We start from the raw sequence: 13,991 nt of genomic DNA, 5'->3' as shown, positions 1-13,991 counted from the left end.
TAAAGATTGCCTGTGGCAGATAGCGCAATTATAATCCTGGATCTAAACTACTCGATGAGGTGGCCATTATTTCCACGAGAAATCAAAACACCTAATTGAAAAATTAACATTATTATGCTAATTAACGTTTTAATTAATTATTTTATGGCACATCTTTCAATCTACGAATTATAGCCGCCGAGTTCGCAAGGCATATCCACCTGGAACGAATTCTCAGGACTAAACCAGTTTCGAGATAATTTTCAAAGTGTCCGACGAAATCAATCGAATCAAATCAATTTATTGTCCAGTTTACATGCTGGACAGTCATTTTGGACTAAAAGCTACATATGTAGCTGGGCACGCCATGTAATGCGTAGGATGGATAACCGGTGGACCATTAGGGTTACAGAATGGATACCTAGAGAAGGAAAGCGCAGTCGAGGTCGGCAGAAAACCAGATGGGATGATGAAGTTAGGAAATTTGCAGGCGCAAGTTGAGAACAGCTAGCGGAAGACAGTTGTAAGTGGAGATCACAGGGAGAGGCCTTCGTCCTGCAGTGGACATGGATAGGCTGATGATGATGATGTAGCTTGACGTGACCCGAAAGGCCAGGCAAGGCAATAGTACAGCAAACAGTGTGCACACATGCACAATAATTCACATATATTTCCAGCTCTCGCTGGAATTCCTCATAGACGAAATAGCTATGAACGGAAAGACAAAGAATATTTGCGTCACGGCGAGTTAACAGAATTGGAAGAACTTTTAACAGAATGCATTTTAAACAACACTACAATAACAATACTAGCTATACAAAACAATGCAACACCACCCATACAACATAGCATGAGACTGAATTTTACAAGATCAACATTTGCTAAGAAAACGAAACAGGATTTACATTATACACTCAGAACCATACACAAAGGCAAAATAATTAACACATCAGATACACTACAAGCGACCAAAATGTCAGCTGAGTTCTTTCTTACTGAAATTACCGCCATTATTGTATCTGTTCAAAGTGAATGGTAGGTAATGTATTAACGACTGAAGCTTATAGAGTGTTCTGAAGTATGGAATGGACCATATCTCAGGATTTCTTGTGTTCGCATTAATGCGACGACGCTCTAAGGATGCTAATTGTTTTATATAGTTGCAAGCTAATTCTGACATTGATGGCCTAATTGAATACTTAACATAATTACGCGAATTAACTTTTTAATTAATTATTTTACGGCACATCTTTCAATCTACGAATTATAGCCGCTGAGTTCGCAAGGCGACACTTCGAAAGAATTCTCAGGACTGAACCAGTTTCGATATACTAACTTTCAAAGTGTCCGACGAAATGCATGGACGTTCCAGTTAACCTTTTGAGGAAAACGCTGTTTTATGCATTGAAGCACAAAAGTAACTGACCTTAGCGCTAAAATAATGCCATAGTATTAAAACTGGTAATAGTGCGATCGCAAAAGCGGTAACATGGAAATGGTTTCAGGAGTGGTTCTTTGTATAATTTATTTTTCTTTATGCGGAAACAATGTTCGTTTTTGCGGAAAAGAAAAAAAATTAGCCTAGCTTGCACTGGCGGCGCAATGCTAAAGAGACAGCAGAGATGATGGGCACCTAGCTAGTCCTGGCTTCTGGGCTAGGCTAAGCACTACCAAGTCATCCCCAGCATTTCCCGGAGTTGATTTATTATTGATTGATTATCGATTAGCTATTGATTGACTATCGATTGTCTATTGCAAGACATTGGCCACGTATTTGGGATACGTTAAGCACTACCAACTTATCCGAATTTATTGATTATTGATCAATTATCGATTAGGTATTGATTGGCTGTCGATTGGCTATCTAAGGTATTGGCCACGTATTTGGGCTAGGCTAAAGTCATCCCCAGCATTTTCGGGAATTTATTGATTATTGATCGATTATCGACTAGCTATTGATTGGCTATCAATTTCCTATCGATATGCAATTAGTCCCCACCATTCTTAGCTAGACTTAACCAGGCTCAGCTTCGCTAGTTCACAGGTGTATGTGCTATTGCGCTTGGACCCTTTCTGCACTGCTGCCAGGATCGGCCGACATTTTTGGATTCAGCGGACACACTAGAGAGTTTTAGAATAGGAGCCCCAAAAGTTTGGGGCCCCAAAGAGCTTTGCGGGTGTTAGCGTTGGGGCATGCAAGAGTGAAGAGTTTTAGAATAGGGCTTTGCGTTTGCGAATAGCGTCTTGCGCTTGCAGCGCCACTGCGGTGTCAAAGAAAAAAACTATTATAAATATTAAAATAAACTATACCATTTTATGATAGGAAGAGTAATTTTGACTTTCGTGGTTTTGCGTTTAATTACAATTGAGAGGTTATTCTATTAGCAGCAAGCGATTTGTTGCGCCTAATTTTGATTAACCAACTTGACGTGCCTTCACCAGCCAAGCTAATCCACGTTAGGCCTACGAGCGATGAAATCGACAATCGAATTCGGAATCAGCGGCATCTAATGAATCAATCTTCGTTACACACGTTAGTTGAGAGAAAGCGATAACCGCAGTCACTTCTCCTAGCTTACGAACTTCACGCGTTACCAAGAATCAAGCCGAGTTTGGTACTCGGAGAGCCGTCGCTTCAATGGGTGCCGCCATGTTTGTTGACGCCATGTTGACGCCACCATGTTTGTTGACGCAAAGCTTTTGGGGCTCCCGCTAAATCGGTGAAATAGCGTGCCCAACGCAAAACCCAAACGCAATTAGCGTCTCGCGCATGCGCATTGGTGTCGACGCTATTTCTTGGGGGCCCCAAAACGTTTGGGGCCGCTATTCTAAAACTCCCTATTAGACCCGGCTGAAACACCTCCGCTGTTAAAAATGAGAACTCCATCTGTTTTACTATTTTCTTTGATAAGATATAGTCATCTGATAAGATATACAGTCAAGAGAGCGGTGTGGATCTGAGAACAAACGGGAATAACCGATATTCTAGTTGACATTAAGCGGAAAAAATGGAGCTGGGCAGGCCATGTAATGTGTAGGATGGATAGCCGATGGACCATAAGAGCTACAGAATGGATACCAAGAGAAGGGAAGCGCAGTCCAGGACGGCAGAAAACTAGGTGGGGTGAAGTTAGGAAATTCGCAGGCGCAAATTGGAATCAGCTAGCGCAAGACAGGGTTAATTGGAGATCGCAGGGAGAGGCCTTCATCCTGCAGTGGACATAAATATAGGCTGATGATGATGATGACAGTCATCTTGCACGTGTCACTTCAGCTTGGCACAGAATGCATTGAAACATGCAATGCATAAAGGTCGCGTGTGTTCAAAGGCCTAATTAGGCTCTTCAATGAGCGGGCCCGAGTCTGGCCCGGGCCCGTGGCTTCAAGCCCGAGCCCGGCCCGGGCCCGGGCTTTAACGCGGCTTTAAGCCCGGGCCCGGCCCGAGCCCGCCGACAAACGCTTCGGACGGCCCGGCCGGGCCAGGCCCGGGCTTTCGAGCCGGCCCGGGCCCGTGCAGTGCTCTAGTTTGGTACAGCCAACGACAGCGCAGTGCCACCTGGTCATCTTTGTACATCACGCTCAGCAGATGCGGTAAGAACACGTCTAAAGCAAACAGCTCAGCAGATGAGGCAAGAAGCCACAAAAAACACGTGAGCACGCACCGCAAGTGCAGCCTTCCGCAAGTGCAACATTTTGAAGCGGTCGCTTGTCAGTTTCGGACTCAGCTCTCGGGGCGGCCTCTGCCTAATCACTCGCGGGTGTGCTCAGTTCCGATAGATTTGTTCTTGCTGCCCGCAAGGCTTGAAACGTGGCTGTTTTGTACATTGTAATGACTTGTGTAGCAAATACATATTACGGCTAGTAACTCGCTTACTCTTGTGGACCGTCACGAAACATTCAGCTTCGACCATTCGTGCGCCAGAGGTGTAGTCCGTCATTTATTGTGCGTAAACAGTGCGCATATATTCAAGTGTGCGCCCATTCACTTATTCTTGATACGTCGGAGATAGAGTTCGCGTAAGTTTTCCTGCCATTTGGGACAGATGTGTATAGATAACGTGCGCGAAACTCACTATGACAGGAAGCGGCGCTACTCCCTTTGTCATTGTTTATCGAGTGGTACTCAATCTTGCCGACGTTCTGGGGCTGAAGCCTTTCTTTGAAGGTTAGCGACACAAGGCTGGTGGATGAGCAAATTTCTGTAACAAATTTCTGTATCCTCGAGGAAAGCCGTACATCATGAAGTGCCGGTAACACGTTCGGACAGTTGCAGCAGCGGTCCGCAAACTTGGCCACACAGATTCAATCTATTCCTTAACATGCCAGTCCCTATTTTTTTACTACTGCACACGTCTTCCATCCACATGATTCAATCTAGCATGATTGGAGCACAGTGTGTTAGCGAAAACTCAGTTGCATTTCCGACAGCTGATCGCACAGAAGCAAGGTAAAAGCAGTAATGGTTTCGTATTCGCGCGCGGTCGCTGAGGAGAGGTATGGCGTGCCGCCGTGAGCGCCATCTCGTTTCTCTAAAACAAACTGCTCCGCGAAAAGGGTCAATATATAGAGTTACTGTATAATATAGAAGTAGCATTACTGTAACGCATGGAAGAAGGAAAGCACTGAGCGGTCCTACCCACTCCACACGCTAGGAAAAAGGTGTGGTATTTTTCGCTGTAGCGGCCATGTCGGGGCACAATGGCGGTTGTGTTATGGCGTGTACTCATGCGTGTGCTGCCCCGTAGGTACCGTGGCAAAGGCGTCGTGCGTGCGGCACTGTCTCGTGTTTGGTGCCGCTGTGCTCTGTTGTTGTGGCCAGGTGGGACTCGGAAGAACTAAAGGGCGTGATGCGAGTGCGCATGCAACGCCGTACACCACGCCACGGACCATCTGCCACCTTCCGTGGATTCATGCTAACCTGTCATCATAGACCGAAACAGCTGTGCTTCAGAATACGTACGATAAACGCCTTGCAGGTCAGTGACAGCTGTGCAGTGTTCTCGCTTATGACAGCGGACGATGTAATTGTGGCACGTAAAACAGTCGCGTGGAAGGATGGGAAAGAAGCCGGCAGCGGCGACCGGTAAAAGGGATGAACTGCAGTAATCTTATCTGTGTGCTCGAGGGGCGCAGGGGAGTCAAGGTTGGCGGATGCGGTGCAAGAGTGGACAAGGCTCGACAGCAGAAGGCACGGTGCCCTCTCACGAGAGGCAGTTACGGCGCTGCACTTTTCTCTTCCTTTTTCAAAATCACTCACACACACAGAAGGCACTCCTGCGCGCACATCGAACTGCCAATGGTCGCACGCAGGTCTGGTAAACGAGCTAGCCACACGCATACACGCTTACTGCTCGGTACCACGCGGAGGATACCACAGAATTTCGTTTCCGTGAAGCTTTACTTACCGTGAGAACAAAAATGTCGCAGTTTCGCCCCGAAGGGTGAAGCAGCGATTGCGACAGCAAATTAGTAGACAGCTATACCGAAGTAAAAATATACTAGTTTTATCGGTTGTGTAAACTTGTAAACATTCGTTTACTAACTAAACTGACAATCATGGTGTCACGTGCGCACAAGAAAACATGAACACATCTCACTCGATAACCGCGCACACTTGCTGTCAAAACGCTGGCGCGAGAAAGCGCAGCAGCGACCCAACTGACCTTCGTGCTGCCTCTCGCTTCAACGCCAACTAAGCGGCTAGAACACAGCGCACACGAAGCACTCGGCGCACTTTGTCCCCATCGCGGATGCTTTCAACGCGCCATATGCAGCCGCCGCCGGAGTAGAACCCATCCCGGAGTCTTGCGCGCGACGGAAGACGGCGCGCTTCCTCCCTCGCGCATGCGAGATTGAGCCATCATTGCGGGCTCACCCTCACACGCTTTCACTCGCACATACAGCATACGACGCGCGGCGACGATGTTACCTCCCTTGGACTTAATACGGAACATCACGGCGACGACGACGGTAGAAATGCGCTTATAATTGCTATCGCAATAATATGCCTCAGGCCGCAGTCAGTGTATTTAAAAGCGTAACGACGTTTTCCTCTGCTGGCCTCTACGTCGGCGCGCTGTGGCTCGTCACGTCTCCGCGCAACGGAAGCAACCGACTATCGGTTGCTTCCAAAAACTTGTAAAACGATTCCTATAAAGCCACGACAAGCATACGTGTTTGCTCCCATATGCTGCAGATAGGCTAGCCATGTGCGTAAAGTGTGCTGCCGATCATCACCTTTGCGTTCTTGCACTGCAGTGGCAATATCTCTAGAAGAAGCGGGGGCCCGGCCTCACAGTCTAACGGAGTTTACTCCTTTCAATACTCGGACGAAATGGCTTAGGCAACGGTATCACGATGGTATAACACCGTGATTGGATCCGTTGGTCGGATCGCTAAGGGCGCGCGGACGTCCGCGCATCCCGGCCACGGTGTAGAATATATATACTCTTTAGGTGGGCACACTTCTCGGCTTGCTTGCTAGACGCGATCGACCAGATAAAGTAGCAACGGCGCGCGTCTGTGGGGCCGGTGACGGCATCGGATACCTATCGGCGGAACGACGCAACGCAACTAGAACGCAGGCGAGAGCTTGCGCGGACAAGCAACGCAACCATGCCCTCTACCCCAACTTCTCCCCTCTCTCCGGTGACCTACTTTCGCGCGTCACTCAATCATTTCGGATTTCCCGCGAAGCGCCGGTTTCTATACCAACGGGAGATTAAACCAATAAAAAGTTTTCTGTGTTGAAGTTGCGTCGTACCGCCGATAGGTATCCGCTGCCGTCACCGGGCCGATAGGCACGCGCCTTTGCTACTTTATTTGGTCAATCGCGTCTGGCGAGTGTCCTCACCTAAAGAGTATATATCTTACACCGTGATCCCGGCGTGGCTGGGCACCGAAGGCGAGAAATGCTAAGAGAGGAGAATCTGCCCCGACAAGGTGAAGGAGTAACGCCAACTTCCGGCGACACGGAGCTTCACAAAGAGTGACGTCAGGGCCTCCCCTTAGCTTCTCCTTCCTCGATACTGTAACATATGTCTTGCAGTGGACATAAAATAGGCTGCTGCTGCTGATGATGATACTATATATAGCCCTATGCAGTAACGTATCAACAGCAACATACACTGCAACTATTTTTGCCCACTGAAGTAGCCTGGTAAATAAAGCGAAAAAAAAAGACAAAGGAAAGCGTTAAAATCGAGACTGGCTCATCGAGAGTGGCCGAGGGCATGCACGCCGACGTGCTGGGCGGCACTGACCAATTGCTGCAGGTTGATGGCATCCAGTTCACCAAGCCAGGCCCCGAGCAGCTTCTGCGGGTCCACCTCGGCGTCCAGGTCAAGCTCGTGGTCCGAGTCGAGCTCGGCCTCACTGGTCGAGCTGTACGCGCCGTCCTCCGAGCTGCTTCGCGTACGGCCCGACGAAGAAGCCACGGTGCTGCATTCGGACCTGCGAGACATACGAGCCATATATGTTGAAGGCGACAACAACCACATACTTGGCTTCACACAGCGGCAGACCGAAATCAACATACGTAGATCGTCAATACAGGGTGTTTCAGCGAACACTTTCAAAAAAATTTCAAGGTTGCCTGTGGCAGATAGCACAATTCTAGTTCATGAGCTGGTCTACTCGAAGAAGCCGACATTACTTGCACAAGAAATTGAAATGCATAATCGACTAATTAAGAAACATTAATGCCTCTATACAATATTTTAGTCCGCATAAAGGCGCCGTGCCGCTTACAACCCGCTCATACACACGCGCGCGCCGGTAACGCGTCCCTCGGAGTGGGCGTGGCGGACGCCGTATTAGCCCCGAGAACGACCAACAGGGGCGCTACGAGCGTCGCTCGCATTGCGTCATGGCAAGGATTTGCGCCTGTCGTCTGCTACAGTTCGGGCTACGTCCGGACATCTTCTGCAGTGTTTTCATTTGTTCGCTCTCGTTCCGAACTATGCTAGTACGCTTATCACAGTTCTCTCAAATATATTTTACGATGGCGTCATTCGTCAAAATTTATTGAAAGAGCTTATTTCTTACACAACAATATATTTCTCAAAGACAACGTTGCAGTGCCGGCCAACGGAGCTCAGTACAGAGCGGTTTGCGTTTTTCATTCGCAGTTATACACTGCAGCGGTAGCTCGCGTGGATAATAAAAGCATAAACGCGAAAACATGGGATAGAACGATCCATTTAAGCGACCATACTTGCCGTGTTGCAACAAGCATGTAACAAACGTTGGCTATATATGATTTATACAACCTTGACTTTAATCCGCAAAAGCTTGTTTGTTCACGACGAGTTGTTCATGGCAAAATATCGAATTTTCGCATCTATTCACACAAACGTTCGGCAGTAGCACGAGGACTAAACAACACTGTAGTATAGATTCTGCCAGTGCCGTTTTATTTTTGAACTGCTTCTCAAAATTAATCTATTCTGAATCGGTTAAATTTAAGCGGTGGTATTTTTAAGTAAAGCTCATTGAGGCCACTAAACCACTATTTTTTTAATATAGTGGTTTAATAGTGGCGAGCTGTTTAAGCTATTTGCCGCGCACAAAAAGGCATGGACCAATATTCATTCTCTTTTCAGTGCTACACGCTCTACTCGATCGGCTCAACAATTTATTGGTGCTTGTTGCTTGGGGAACCGTTGTGACCGATCTGCTTGGCGAAACAGACACAGCGGCTCTGCGCAACTTTTTGGGCGAAATATGCCTTTTAGACCATATGGCTGCAGCCAGCAAGAAGCCGAACCTTCATTCTGTAGTGACATACGACACATTGAAAATATTTGCATTCACCAAAGGAGGTCAAAAATCAACTGAGTTCATATGAGGCTTGCATATAGTGTCTTCTTTGAGGCGGGTATACGAGGGATTCTTTCATGGACTGACGCTGCATCCGAATAGTTCTCAGTTGGTATAGTTAAACACCATTGCGGTTCGACACATCGTCATGCAAACGGTAGTTGGATTTTCCTCTTCCAGGCAGTCGAAGCTGCTTTCCAGTGCCTCCAGTATATTATAGGCATTTCCAATTGGTGCTGTAAAGCACTGCTTCATGGTTTCCAGTGGAAGTTGTAGTGAACGGATGGCTTTCGCGAACAATGTGTACTTCGCTATAACGCCATAACGATAGTCGGTTGCTTTCATTGCTGGAGGCGTCTGCCATATTGTCGATAAAGACCGCTTCAGGACACTATGAAACATTACATCGCGTGTAAAGGCATGGCTCTTAATCTTAACCACGACCCTTTTCTTTTAGGTGATTGCTAAACATACATGAAGGGCAGTCTGGCTAAAATCCATGTGGAATGCATTTTCGGGGCGGCTGTTTCGGAGAACAATGAAAGTAGCAGCCAATTTTGTTTGCGCAAAATGTGGGCGCCTATCTCTTCCTTTTACTACATCGCCCAGATTTGAGTAGAAGAACCAACCAAAGGAATAAGAAGCTTGATGAAAGCGTCGTCGGTATTATCGTATTCTAACATACTGATTTATATATAAAGTTGCGACCAAATGCGAATTTTACTGTTCCGTGTAAAACGAAATATCCGCCATAACTAAGTACTAAAGAAATGTTAAGTTTGGAGCGAAGCATCGTACAAATAAAGTTTTCTATGCTGAATTTCTAGACATTATTTTTACGCAAAATTTTTTGACAGACACGGCGTAAAACCTGGAAACTCTATACAGCTTCGATATTCAAGCAAGACATTTTCCCGATTCACGCACTTTCGAAAAAGACACTGCACTTTAGGGGTGACAGCGGACAGCAGCCAAAACATCCTTCAGAAAGTACGGCTGGCGCGCCCCATGCACCGAGCGCGCACGAGCAGCGCGAGCCTCCGCGCTCTGGCGTCAGTACGAACGGCAACCCGCCGTGGCTTACGTGGATGCCGCCCCGTACCGCCACTACCCAGCCCATGCCCTTGCAGTCACTGACAACTCTTTTCGACCCACTCTTACTGCCTCAGTATACACTTCGACCTCGGTCGAGGCCGAAGAGGCAGCTATTGCCCTTGCCATCACGCAAACCTCCGCGGAATACATTTTCAGTGATTCCAAGCCTGCAGTCTACAACTACGCGGTTGGACGGGTGGCATCCCCGGCCTCCGGTATCTTGCGTTCCGACACTGTTCCCTCTCGCCCAATCCAAATCATCTGGGTGCCCGCTCACGCGGCCCATCCTGGCAACGAGGCGGCCAATTCCATCGCTCGCGATTCGACTGACCGAGCAAGCCCGCCCCCGCCGGGAATGGATACGCGCGATGCGCTCCTCACGTACCACGATATCACCTTGCACTACCGCCTATCTCGTCTCACCTTCCCCCCACCGCACAAATCCCTTTCCCAGAACCACCAACACTTGTGGCGCCACCTTCAGGCCCACACCTTTCTTACTCCTGCACGTCTTGCCCTCTTCCACCCCGGGACGTACTCGCCGGCCTGCCGCTTATGTGACAGCTCCCGCGCCGATTACGATCACATCTTATTCTCCTGCCCGGCACACTTGCCCCCTGCCTCTTGGCACCTAACCAGTCCGCAGCAGTGGGAGGCTGCTTTGTCCAGCACCGAGCCGGATCTCCAACTCCGGCTGGTGACCTGGGCAGAGGACGTCGCGACTAGGCACGGCCTGGACGCCACAACCGGCAGCCTGAAGGCCGCCCACAACGCTGCTTTTTAATTTTCATTACTTCGGGCCTTCTCAATAAAAGTTTTCCACCACCACCGCACGGCAGCCGAACGAGCCGGAGCGAGCGGGTCCTGGCCGTGACGTCACTGACGAGAGGGCGCCACTCCAACTTCTCCTTCCCACCTTGTTCGGAGCAGCGGGCAAGGAGGTCATCGAGGCACCCTATACTCTGTTTCAGCAGCTCCGTGCAGCAGAGCCAAGGCTACGTGACCATCGAGCGCAGATTCCTGCGAAGCGAGATGGTTCGGAACCCGTTGCTTGTCTTAACCGCCTTAACAAGTGGTCTAGTCGGAACATGTTTACTTGAAGGCCTCTCTGCATGTTAATCTTTTAGGTGATTTTGCTTCCTTTTAGAGCGAAACCTCTGCTACGCCATGTCTCGCAAGGTCATTCATCGCGTCGCAATGAGCTTGAGCCGCCGGAGCACAAGTGTGGCAGGTATGCACACTGCGAGAACACTGCGTCCGTAACTTATAAAATATTAATAAAGGCTAATAATTTCACTTGGACGCCATGAGTCGCCAAATATGACTAACGTAGCGTTGCACCACGTCGAGAGAGATTGGTAAGGGGAACATTCTTCGGAGATGCTAGCGCGCTGCAGCGCTCGCCGCCAGCAGACGACAGGGCGCGGAAGGACTCATTTAAAATGTGTTCGCGCTCCTTATTGGTCGAAGAGGCTCGCACCTTCCTCAGTGCTGCACGGAACTACCAAAACAGAGTATATATACGTTATGTACCATATTTTTTAAATAAATAAATATCTGAAAAACCACGCACCATTCCACTGCTGTGAAGGTGGATTACCAGCGACGCAGTTTAACGGACGACATCGAGGTGACCCAGATCAAAATGTATGAGCAAATTTTATTTCTCTTGAGCGGCGACGGCGGTCATTCCGAAGAAAGACACATGCACACGCACTTTTATTTTGATCGGCGGCATACAATGATGATGATGGTTTAATGACATCCCCTTTGAAATGGGACGGTGACAGTCACTTAGCCTGCTTGTTTTAATTAGGTATGCTATACACGTTTTTCATTCTACCATTTTTGTATACACCTCCTTCATCTTTTTTTTTTTCTTTTCCTTCAATACTTCTCTATTTACCTTGTACCGCTACCTATGCTTGTAACAGATCCGGTCGTACCGTCTCTTCCTTGCTTTGCTTCCATCTAAATGCCGCTTGCTTATCTCGACTGTTGACCAGTTGATGCTTCCGTCCACTTCAAAACCAAATCGTTTTTGGAAGGTGTGCGTTCTCGCTGGGTGAATCCCTTCATATTTCACTAGGATGTGTTGAGCGGTCTCCGGATCTTTGCTGCAGCATACACATGCCTCATCCCCGAATATTTGCTCTGGTATGTTCGGTCCTGAGGCTCGAGCCTCAAAAAGCAAGGCACTGCCCTTAATGTTGTACCGATTTTCCCTTCTAATTTCTTTCTTCTCATTCTTGTAAATATCCATGGTCCTTTTTGTTCCCATTCTTTGCATCCAATTCATTGTCTCTATTTCTCTCACTTTCTTTCTGATGACTCCTGGTTGTTATTTACATTTTGAATTATCCTGGACTTGGTTGCCAACTTTCTTGACCTCTTCCTGCATTCTGTGTCAACGCTTTTCAGATACAGATACTTGTGCACTTTAGCCGCCCATTTATTTTCATCCATGTTCTTGAGTCTTTCTTCATAACTAATTTTGCTCTGTGCTTTTCTGGCTTCAAAAGAGGCCCAACCCATGTCACCCTGCACTGCCTCATTTGTGGTTTTACCGTGGGCTCCCAGAGCCAACTGCCCTACTGATCTTTAGTTAACTTCCAACCCCGACAAAATATCCGATTTTAAGCATAGAATGGCATTTGAGAACGTTAGCGCTGGCACCATTACTCCTTTCCAGATTGCACGCACCACATCATACTTATTGCGGCCCCACAGTGACCCCAAATTCGCGTGGAAGACTACCGCCACCTCAGGGAGCCGGAGGAAACTATACACGCGCGACGGGGCCGCCACCCGGCGGAAAGTAGACCCGCACGACGGGACTGCCAAGCCGGGAGAGCGGAAGGAAACTAGGCACGCAAGCGCTTGGAACGACGACAAAGAGAGGGCGGTGTGAGCATACACATGGCCGACGCGGGTCGCACAGCGATCTTTGAGAAACCCTTATTATCTACCTGACAGTCTATTGATTATATGTGAAATGGTGCCTATTGATAACTAAACTGCTGAAAATGCATATCCAAGTGATGAGACGTATAAGCTTTTGCAAAGAATGAAGGGATCTGGAACAAATTCGAGAGTTGAGTTTTCGCACACGCAGATCTGTTGACGGACGCGAAAGATGCATATAACCCTAGCCATAGACAGCTTCGCTGTAAACTGTAATGATCGCAGCGAACATTTTGCAGACAAGTTCCTAGGCGAGGACGGACATAATTTGCCGCTAATGACGTGAGCTTCAGAAGACAAACAAGAATTCATTAATTACCTTTTTTATTAGTGCCTTGGAGGCAATCGTCTAATTTGTACGCAGTGACATTTTCATGCACACCTATCTTCAACATCTTGAAAATTGCACCGAATTCGATGTATTCATCAAATTCCAAAGCTCAATCAAAGCAATATTGAAACTGAGCGCGTCCCACTGCGCGTCAGACGGCAACGCCCCCGTAAAGAAGTGCGGGGCGAAGTTTCAGAGCATGCCGTAGCAAATCCTGACCCGACACTTAGCTGCACACGGTTGTCAAGCAAAGCGTGCCGTATCAGTAGCTGCCGCGACTGGCCGAGACGTTCGGTTTCAAATTTCCTGGCGTCATTTCGGCCTGATATGATAGCGGGCAGGGCCGGCTTTTGATGAGGCTGCGGCGCTCGGTTTCGATATTGTCTGGATTTGCCGTTGAAATTCGATGATAAATATCTCGAATCAGGTGCGACTTTCACGATATAGACATAGAGAAAGGAATTCAACAAGAGGGGACACTCCCATAGGGCCCAGCGGCCGAATTGACTGCAGCGTGCCAAGCGGTCGGTGTCAATCACTTACATCACTTCCGGTTTCGGTTTTGGGCGCGCGTATTTTGAACGCAAGCTGGCACGCCGGCTGCGCCCCCCCCCCCTTTTTTTTTTTGCTCTTCGTGCAGAATCGGTTTATTATTTAGTAAAAATGATTGCGAACGATCTCGTAAAGTCCCATCGAATCTGTGCCACGCGCCATTCCACAAAGTAGACGCAAGACCTTTTGTGTAATGAGGAAATATTTATTTTGCTCTATATAAAAGCTCGTTCCACGCTTTTTGTGCGTT

General features: G+C 48.1%; 1 protein-coding gene across 7 annotated transcripts in view; it reads right to left on the bottom strand.

The window, feature by feature from the left end:
- LOC119443176 (ras-associated and pleckstrin homology domains-containing protein 1) overlaps positions 1-13,991 on the bottom strand; it is a 170,840-nt gene that overhangs the window by 89,283 nt on the left and 67,566 nt on the right. For all 7 annotated transcript variants that reach the window (XM_049662615.1, XM_049662617.1, XM_037708339.2 and 4 more), the window contains exon 3: positions 7,242-7,431. In XM_049662615.1, coding sequence (XP_049518572.1) covers positions 7,242-7,431 — 190 coding nt within the window. The remainder of the gene's footprint in view (positions 1-7,241; positions 7,432-13,991) is intronic.

This window comes from Dermacentor silvarum, chromosome 2, assembly GCF_013339745.2.
Source record: "Dermacentor silvarum isolate Dsil-2018 chromosome 2, BIME_Dsil_1.4, whole genome shotgun sequence".
NCBI classification, from domain to species: Eukaryota; Metazoa; Arthropoda; class Arachnida; order Ixodida; family Ixodidae; genus Dermacentor; species Dermacentor silvarum.
Note: the sequence above shows the minus strand (reverse complement) of the source record. Positions and strands in the feature narration are given on the sequence as shown.